The sequence below is a fragment of the Nicotiana attenuata genome, unplaced genomic scaffold, assembly GCF_001879085.1.
Source record: "Nicotiana attenuata strain UT unplaced genomic scaffold, NIATTr2, whole genome shotgun sequence".
In the NCBI taxonomy this organism is placed as follows: Eukaryota; Viridiplantae; Streptophyta; class Magnoliopsida; order Solanales; family Solanaceae; genus Nicotiana; species Nicotiana attenuata.
The window spans coordinates 252,103-261,976 of NW_017671696.1; the positions used below are offsets into that span (position 1 = coordinate 252,103).

Consider the following 9,874-nt stretch of genomic DNA (forward strand, 5'->3'; position numbering starts at 1 on the left):
TAGACAAACCTCCTATACCAAACCGTAAACCGGATACAATAATAAATACAGTCTTTAGTGTGCTGTACGTTTCGGCCCTAAACTTTAACTATCGGTCCTTATTCGACCCAAATATACTAATGTCATAGTAACCTCCATCCACCCCCCCCCCCCCAAGTTGGAGGGTGAGGTTACGCCCAACTTGCCAAGCAACAAATGATGTTGTCCACCTGTCAAGCACTTAGTAAAAATGTCAGCCAACTGAGGAGAAATACAGAGCAAGGAAATAAGACCGTCAACCAATTTTGTCCTTATGAAATGACAATCCACCTCAACGTGTTTAATACGTTCGTGAAACACGGGATTTTTCGCAATGTAGGGCAGCCAGATTATCACAATAGACAGGAACAGGAGACACAGTAGGAAGTCCCAAATCAGTGGGTAAACGAACAAACCAAACCAATTCAGCCACAACCTTACTCATTGCCCGATACACAGCCTCAGCAGAGGATAATGAAACAACAGTCTGTTTCTTAGATTTCCAACTTATTAAACTCCCTCCTAGAGATATGAAAAACCCAGAAACGGACCTACGAGACTCAGAACATGCAGCCCAATCACTATCACAGTAGGCAAGTAAGGAAAAATCAGGGGAGTTATTGAGAAAAACCCCAAAATCAGGAGTGCCTTTCAAATATCTCAAAATGTGAAAAACAGCATTCATATGAGGCACCCTAGGACACTTGAGAAACTGACTTAAGTGCTGAACAGCAAAACACAAATCAGGCCTAGTGTGGGTGAGAAAATTAAGCTTAGAAACTAAACTTCTATGAGTGCCAGGCCTAGGCAACAACTCCCCATCATCAGATTTCAATTTTACACCCAATTCAAGAGGAGAAACCACAGCTGAAACAGAATCACAATTAAATTCATGAAGTAAATCAGCAATGAACTTTCGTTGATGAAGAATAACCCCAGAGTCATCATATAAGACTTCAATGCAAAGAAAATAGTTGAGTAAACCCAAATCTTTGATCTTAAATTGGTTGTTTAGGAACTCCTTAAGGGCAGAGATTTCATTAAGGTCATCACCCGTAAGAATAATATCATCCATATACACAGCAAGAAAAACAGTGGAAGCGGCAGATTTCTTAATGAAGAGAGAATGTCATTTAGTGAAGAAACATAACCCCTAGAGCAAAGAGCATTGGATAACTTGGCATACTACTGACGAGATGCTTGCCTTAGACTATAAAGAGATTTTTGGAACTTGTCAACCAAAGTAGAAGTATGCTGAACAGTGGAATTAACGGTAAGACCTGGAGGTAACTTCATGTAAACCTCCTCATCTAAGTCATGATGGAGGGATACATTGTTAACATCTAATTGAAAGAGAGACCAGCCTTTCGTGATAGCAAAAGCCACAAGACACCAGATGGTGCACATCTCGACAACAGGGGAAAAGGTTTCAAAAATCAATTCCCTCAATTTGTGTATCATCCCATACTACCAATCTAGCTTTATACTTCTCCACACTACCATCAGCTTTATGTTTAATTTTATACACCCATTTACAACCAATTGGATTCTTGCCTTTAGGCAATTCAACTATTGTCCAACTCTTATTAGCCACTAAAGCATCAAACTCTTTCCTCATAGCCTCCTTCTAACTTCAGGAGGAGGGACAGAACAGGAATCAGAAGGTGCAGGAATAGAGGGGATGACTGGTGGATCAAAAGATGCAACAGGTGGATCAGGAGATGCAATAGGTGAAGAAGGGACAGAACAAGGAAAGGAAGAAGTTGAAGTTTCAGATATGGAAAGGATAATAGTCATCAGTAAGAACGGAAGGGGCTAGAGAGCTAGGGGAAGGAGAAGACAAAAGGAATGCAAAAATTGACGCATGGAAGACCACATCTCTGGAGACAAACACACTTCTGGTGGACAGATTGTACAACTTATACACTTTCTTACCAAATGGATAACCAACAAGCACACAAGGAGATGCTCTAGGATCTAGTTTATCTCTGTTACACTTGGGGATAGCAGCATAGCATATGCATCCAAAGGGTTGTCGACGCCCCCTTTTCCTCGCGAAATTGGGTTTACGACATTTGAGAAGACAACTCTATTCCCGTGTGGGAATTGGGTTTTTGGAATTGAAGAGTCACCACCTAATGATTAAGTGCATTAGGACATTAAGAGTTTGAATTTTTGAAAACCAGAGTTCGGGTAAGGGCTAGAAATTATCTCGAGGGGAAGGTGTTAGGCACTCCTCAAGATCCACTAGTGTGGTTCCCGGCCATGCTATGTTTTGACTTTAATGCAAATAAGTATACAAATAACTTCACACATAAGGGTTACAAATAGATACGTAACAAGCATGTTGGAATCAAGGTCTAGATGATCTACAATTTGTTTGAGGGAGGGTCTAAATGCAGAAAATTAATCAAGACCTTGAATAAACAAAGAAGAAAAATTTAGGGGAAAAGGGAATAATGCAGTAAAATTAAAGAGGGGTTTTGGGTAGTTGAAAAGACAGAATTTTATTGATATTAAACAAAGTCACATAAAGGAAAGGGGGTCCTAGGTTTGTAAAACACATGGATCATCCACACAACACCGGTAATCAATCGTACGCATAGCGTTATCATGTGATCATCATCTCCATGTCTACCCTTCCCACCCCGTTAAGGTATTTAAGTGCAGAATGGTATCAGTCCCGGAGGCGTTTAGGACTACTAATCCTAAAAGGGAGGGAGCTTGGCTTTTCAGGGGTTTTAAAAGGATAAAATTCTAGGGCGACAAACAAAACACATAAAGCAGTTAATGGGGAAATAAGAACAATTAAAGGCTCAAGTAGGCCTCCTCACTTAAAGAAACGAATTATTTAGCATGTCTTACACATACTGTTTAGGTCATTAATTAAAATTAACGCAGGAAGAATTGATTTACCACATATTTCCCAGATAGGGAGTCCAAATTAGTCCTGCTTAGATGTAGTTGTCGAAAACTGACAGTTGATTAATTATCTAACTATTTGTATGTTAAACAGGGCCTATAGGCATGATATCTATTAATCCAGGGACGGAGGAATAACTGATTGCAAAAAGTCATTAGTTATAAGCTCTACGAGTGTTAAACAAATTGCCACTGATTTTAAACTTAGGAACGAGTGGCGATTCTGATTAAGTTGATAGTTCCTATAGGCATGCTTTCTAGGTGTAACTGATTTTGAGCAGAGATCCTATAGGCAGGTCATCCATATGTAATGAGTTATTTTAACTCCTATAAGCAGGCTTGCCTAATGACAAATGTAAATGCAAAGTGCAGGAAGTCCTATAGGCATATTATCTATACAATATGCAGAGCTTCATTATCGATTTATTGCCATGGTATTATTACAAAGTGCAGAAAACCTATGGGCATGGTATCTATGTGAAAAATGCAGGCTTTGAAAGTGATAACCCTATGAACATGGTTTCTAGGCGAGATGCAGAATTTTAAAGAGTAAATATCCTATAGACATGGTATCTACGTGAAAATGCAGAGTTTGAAAGTAATGATCCTATGAACATGATTTCTATGTGAGATGCAGAATTTTAAAGGGTAAATATCCTATGGACATGATTTATATGTGAAAATATAGAATTTTAAAGAGTAAATATCTTATAGACATGATTTCTACCCCTTTGGCATGCATTCAGTCCCATCCCCTTTCACTATACCCCAGTAGTTATTACAAAGTTATTTACAAAGCTTATTACAGACCAAGCGAATCAGAAGGAATAATAAAATTACATCAGTGATTACATCTACATCTAATCAGCCTAATCCAGACTCAAAGTCTAATAATATGAGATAAACCAACTTCCAGGATCGGATTTTCAAAGCCTTTCTCTTATTTGGGATGTGTCAAAGTTCCAAGGAACTTCAAGAATTCCAGGCAATGCTTACACCCCAAATATCATTGCAGAGTTAAGAACATAGTGCAGTGTGGAAGGGCCAGCCCTCAAATGTCCAAGTTCAGAGGGAACTCAAGGTCCCAAGGCAAGGCTCATAGGAGGGGGGCAGAACTTAGAGACTAGGAGTAAGTGTAAGTGCAATGAAAGGGAATTAGGGGGAGCCAGGGCAGGCTGGTGGTCATGCCCAGCAACTGGAATGCTGGCACACCCCTGACCCGCCGGTCAGCTTAAAAATTAAAGAGTTAGGACCTTTTGAAGGTCAGGTTCAGCCCTGGACAGCAACTTGGATGCTGCCAGGCTATACCTTAACTTAATACACATAAGGGAATGGGGGTATGGGAAATTGAAAGAGGCTAGGATCCAAAGGACCCAGTTTTAATCCATGACAATAACTTTGTATAATGCCATGTCTTAAACTACAGCCCAAGAACATAAAAGGGGGATGGGGATAGGGATTCATTGCAGCAACAGATAGCAAGACATAAGTATTACTTTAAAGTTGAACTCTACAAAGTAGTAAAGTAGGCATGGGCATAAAAGCTTGTAAATAAACATATTGGAGTTGATGCTAGAATCACAAGTAGGACATACCAGTTTCAAAAAAATAAATGAAAAGCAGAAGCTTTGGTAAGCCAAATTGCGAGCAAGCAATGCAAAAGATCTCAAAAGAGAGTAAAAAGTGTAAGAGAGTTTGTGATTCGAAAATCAGTGAATGAGGATTGTTGAAAGTATAGAAGGGAAGGCCCTTTTTATAGTGCAGCAAATAAGTAAGAAAAGGTAAGGAAAATAACCTTGAAAATCAATTTCCCTTCAATTAAGGGATTCTGATTTCCAACGGCTAAAGATAATTAAGGAAAGGGTCAATCAGAATATTTTCCCAAGCAGTACAATAAAGGGTAAATACATAAAAACTATTTAAGGTAAAAGTCTAGTGGTACTTGATTTGTGAAAAACAAGGAAAGGGAATCAGTAAAACAGCCAGTAAAAGAACCAAGTTGAAAGCCTTATTCGATTGAACCGAGTCAGAAAAGAGGTAAAGAAAAGTTTAATTTAGGGGAAAATCAGTAACAATCAAGTAAGCAACATTAAAGGGATTCAGAATCAATTATGTCACGACCCTAGTTCACCAATCGTGAACATGTCGTGACGGCACCTGGTCCCCATGACCAGGTAAGCCTAACATCTGCGGAAATATAATACTTGCGGAAAAATAGAGAAAATCAAATCAGGTATCTAAAGGAAACTATACTGAATGCCGCTTAGCAAGTACAACTCAATATCACAAGCCTAAAACAATTCCCAAAACCCGGAAACTCACGGGCAACACAGGCTACAGAAGTGAATAGTAAGGTTCCATACTCCAGAATTTCTAACAACCGAAAGAAGGAAAACTAAGTACTAAAGATAGCGTAAGAGGGAGACTCGTCGGTCTGCGGACGCAGCAGATCTGCCTCGAAGTCTCCGTAGTCCTCCTACCTCACTGATAGTGCGCCTGAGTGGAGGTACCTGAATGATCTGCACATGAAAAGCATGCGTAGGAAGGGCATGAGTACACCACAGCGGTACTCAGTAAGTTCCAAGCCTAACCTCGGTTGGGTAGTGACGAGGAAAGTCAGGGCCCTACTGAGACAATATATTATAATAATAATAATAATTTAACAGTATAAAAATCTGACAGATATAATAAGTACAATAGTGAGATAAGACAAGTCAACGAGGCTATAACAACTACACGAGTACAGAATAAAACAGCTCAATACCAATGGTAACAATGAGGGTCTAACAGGATACCGTCCTGTAGCCCCTTTTTCTCAACTGTCCAGTGGATCTCCCGGAATACCGTCCCGTAGTCCATCATATGTGTACATCCGAAGGATCTCCCGGGATACCGTCCCGTAGTCCAACCATCAATGTGCAGGGGGATCTATCGGGAATCGAACCCGCAGTCCCAAAGTAAAAGTGCAGGGGGATCTATCGGGAATCGAACCCGCAGTCCCAAAGTAAAAGTGCAGGGGGATCTATCGGGAATCTAACCTGCGGTCCCAAAGTAAATAGGCAGGGGGATCTATCGGGAATCTAACCCGCAGTCCCAAAGTAAATGTGCAGGGGGATCTATCGGGAATCGAACCCGCAGTCCCAAAGTAAACAAACAAGGGGGGAGCTACCGGAATCCCACATCCGTAGTCCCAATGTAAATGCGCAACCACAACCAGAAGATATTGAGAAATGAAGTACAAAAGACAAACATCAGGTAGTACTAGCCTAGCATGCTTCACGTAGTACAGTCAAGGCAACTTAAACAATTAGGCAAGTTAAATCAACTAAACATGCTTTTCTAATCTAACACAGATTATAACTGCAAGTAAAACAAGGCAAATATGAAGGCAACTCAGTCTCAATATCTTAAGTAAAAACCGGATTTTTCAACAATTAGCTCAAGTACGCGCTTGTCACCTCACGTACAAGGCACTCAATTACCACATCTCATATCCTAAGGGGAAAGGTCCCCCACACAAGGTTAGACAAGCCACTTACCTCGAACCGGCTCAATATCAATAGAAACCACGCCTTTGCCACGAGTATCTGACTCCAAATGGCCCTAATCTATTCAATTCAATTACATATCGTAAATAATATTGCAAACAACTGATTCCACTATTAAATTTAGAGCTAGGGCGCGAAAATAGGTAAAATGGCCAAAATGCCCCTCAGACCAATGCCTCAGAATCGAATAATTTTTACATTTTCAGAACCCTCGTACTCTCACGAGTCTAACCATATAAAAATCTCCCAAATCGGAGGTCAATTGCCCACTCAAAACTCAATAATTAGGTCTATGAAGTTTCTTCCAATTTTTCCCAAATTTTTGACCTTGAATTCGAATTCTAATGGTGGATTTAACTATATAATGATGAAATATAACAAGAAGGGACCAAAGAAATGTTACCCAGTGATCTTCACTTCAAATCCCACTCAAAATCGCCTTAAACCGAGCTCTCAATTGATTTTTGCAACTTATGAACTCAAACCCTCGACATCTCTATTTCTGACCAGGGGTTTCTGCTTCTGCGGTCCCGCTTCTACGGACCACGAGCCGCTTCAGCGGTTCTTCATTAAAGTCCAGATTTCCGCTTCTGCGGCCCCTTCACCCCACCTGCGGTTGCCGCTTATGCGGATTCATTACCGCTTCTACGGTTTCAAACAAAATCCCAAGGACCGCACCTGCGACTACCATCTCGCAGGTGCGTAACCGCTTCTGCGGTTAAACTTCTGCACCTGCGGAAACTGAAGAAGCACTCGAATTTTGCTCCTGCGGTGGTCCAGCCGCTTCTGCGGCTCCACTTCTGCGCTTCCCAAGCCGCAGAAGCGGAAATACCAGATGACAGAACCTTCAGCAATTCATTCAACTTCAAAATTTTCCGTCAACCACCCGAAATCATCCTGAGGCCCCCGGGATCTCAACCAAAAGCACCAATACCACCTAATACCTTATTCGAACTTGTAGCAATCCTTAAAACACCTAAAACAACGCCAGAAACCCAAATTAATCAAAGATTCAAGTCTAAGAACCGCAAATTCCAACCAAACACGCTTTCGATCAAAAACCTAACCAAACCTCGTCCGAATGACCTAAAATTTTGCACACACATCCCAAATGACATGACGGAACTACTGTAACTTCCGGAATACCAATCTGACCCTCGGATCAAAAACTCACTATCGGACCGGAAAGTTCAAAAATACAAACTCTGGCATTTCAAGCCTAAATGAGCTACGGACTTCCAAAATACATTTCGAACACGCTCCCAACCCCGAAATCACCTAACGGAGCTAACGGAACCATCGGATTTCCATTCCGAGGTCGTCTTCACACTGTTCCGACTACGGACCATTTTTCAACACTTAAGCTCTCGTTTAGGGACTAAGTGTCCCAAAACTCTCCGAAACTCAATACTGAACGTCCCGGCAGACCAAAATAGCAAAAATAAACTTAGGGGAAACAGTTAATGGGGGATCGGGGCGTAATTTCCAAAAACGATCGGCCGGGTCGTTACATCCTCTTACACTTAAACATTCGTTCGTCCTCGAACGAGCATAGAGAACATACCTGAAGTAGTGAAAAGATGAGGGTACTGGCTGCGCATATCCTGCTCGGTCTCCCAAGTCGCCTCCTTGGCCGGCTGACCCCGCCACTGAAACTTTACTGAAGCTATGTTCTTTGACCTCAACTTTCTGATCTGCCTGTCCAAAATAGCCACTGGCTCCTCAACATAGGATAGATCCTTGTCCAACTGGACTGAACTGAAATCCAACACGTGCGACGGATCACCGTGATACCTCCGGAGCATCGAAACATGAAATACCGGATGAACTCCAGCCAAGATGGGAGGTAAGGCAAGCTCATAGGCAACCTCCCCAACTCGCCTCAAGATCTCAAAAGGGCCAATAAACCTCGGACTCAGCTTCCCTTTCTTTCCAAACCTCATGACGCCCTTCATAGGCGAGACCCGAAGCAGAACCCGCTCACCAACCATATATGAAACATCACGAACCTTCCTGTTCGCGTAACTCTTCTGTCTAGACTGGGCTGTACGGAGTCTGTCCTGAATCACCTTGACCTTCTCCAGTGCATCCTGAACCATCTCTGTACCCAATAGCCTGGCCTCACCCGGCTCAAACCAACCCACCGGAGATCTACATCTCCTGCCATATAAAGCCTCATACGGCGCCATCTGAATGCTGGACTGATAACTGTTGTTATAAGCAAACTCCGCCAATGGCAAGAAATGATCCCAAGACCCCCAAACTCAATCACGCACGCACGGAGCATGTCCTCAAGAATCTGAATGGTGCGCTCGGACTGCCCGTCCGTCTGGGGGTGAAATGCTGTGCTCAACTCCATCCAAGTGCCTAACTCCTGCTGCACAGCTCTCCAGAACCGCGATGTAAACTGAGTACCTCTGTCTGAAATGATAGAAACTGGAATACCATGCAAACGGACGATCTCCCTGATATAAATCTCTGCCAACCGCTCCGATGAATAAGTGGTACACACAGGAATGAAATGAGCGGACTTGGTCAGCCGGTCCACAATAACCCAAATGGAATCAAACTTCTTCAAGGTCCGTGGAAGTCTAGATACAAAATCCATGGTGATGAGCTCCCATTTCCACTCCGGAATCTCTATCTGCTGGAGCAACCCACCCCGGCGCTGGTGCTCATACTTCACCTGGCGGCAGTTAAGGCATCTAGACACATAACCAACTATATTCTTCTTCATCCGCCTCCACCAGTAGTGCTGCCTCAGGTCCTGATACATCTTCGCGGCACCCGGATGGATGGAATACCGCGAGCTATGGGCCTCTGTTAGAATCAACTCTCGAAGACCATCCACATTGGGCACACAAATCCGGCCCTGCATCCTCATTACTCCATCATCTCCAATGGTCACATCTCTGGCATCCCCACGCTGGACCCTGTCCTGAAGGACAAGCAAATGAGGGTCATCATACTGTCTCTCCCTGATACGGTCAAATAGGGAAGACCGGGAAACCACACAGGCTAGAACCCGACTGGGCTCAGAAAGATCCAATCTCACGAACTGGCTGGCTAAGGCCTGAACATCCATCGCCATAGGCCTCTCTGAAGCTGGTAAATATGCCAAGCTCCCCAACTCTCCGCTCGGCGACTCAAGGCATCCGCTACCATATTGGCCTTGCCCGGGTGATAAAGAATAGTAATATCATAATCCTTTAACAACTCTAACCATCTCCTCTGGCGCATATTCAGGTCCTTCTGCTTAAGCAAGTGCTGCAAACTCTAATGGTCAGTATAGATCTCACAAGGCACCCCGTACAAATAATGGCGCCAGATCTTCAAAGTGTGAACAATAGCAGCTAACTCAAGGTCGTGGGCAGGGTAGTTCTTTT

General features: G+C 42.8%; 1 protein-coding gene across 1 annotated transcript; it reads right to left on the minus strand.

Annotated features, from left to right (window-relative positions):
* Positions 1–319: 319 nt before the first annotated feature.
* LOC109209733 (uncharacterized mitochondrial protein AtMg00810-like) lies at positions 320–1,815 on the minus strand. Its single transcript, XM_019373053.1, has 2 exons — positions 1,651–1,815; positions 320–1,129 (listed from the first exon to the last, which is right to left on the minus strand). Exons 1-2 carry the CDS (start codon positions 1,813–1,815, stop codon positions 320–322), a joined length of 975 nt encoding a protein of 324 aa, XP_019228598.1.
* Between the last annotated feature and the right edge of the window lie 8,059 nt (positions 1,816–9,874).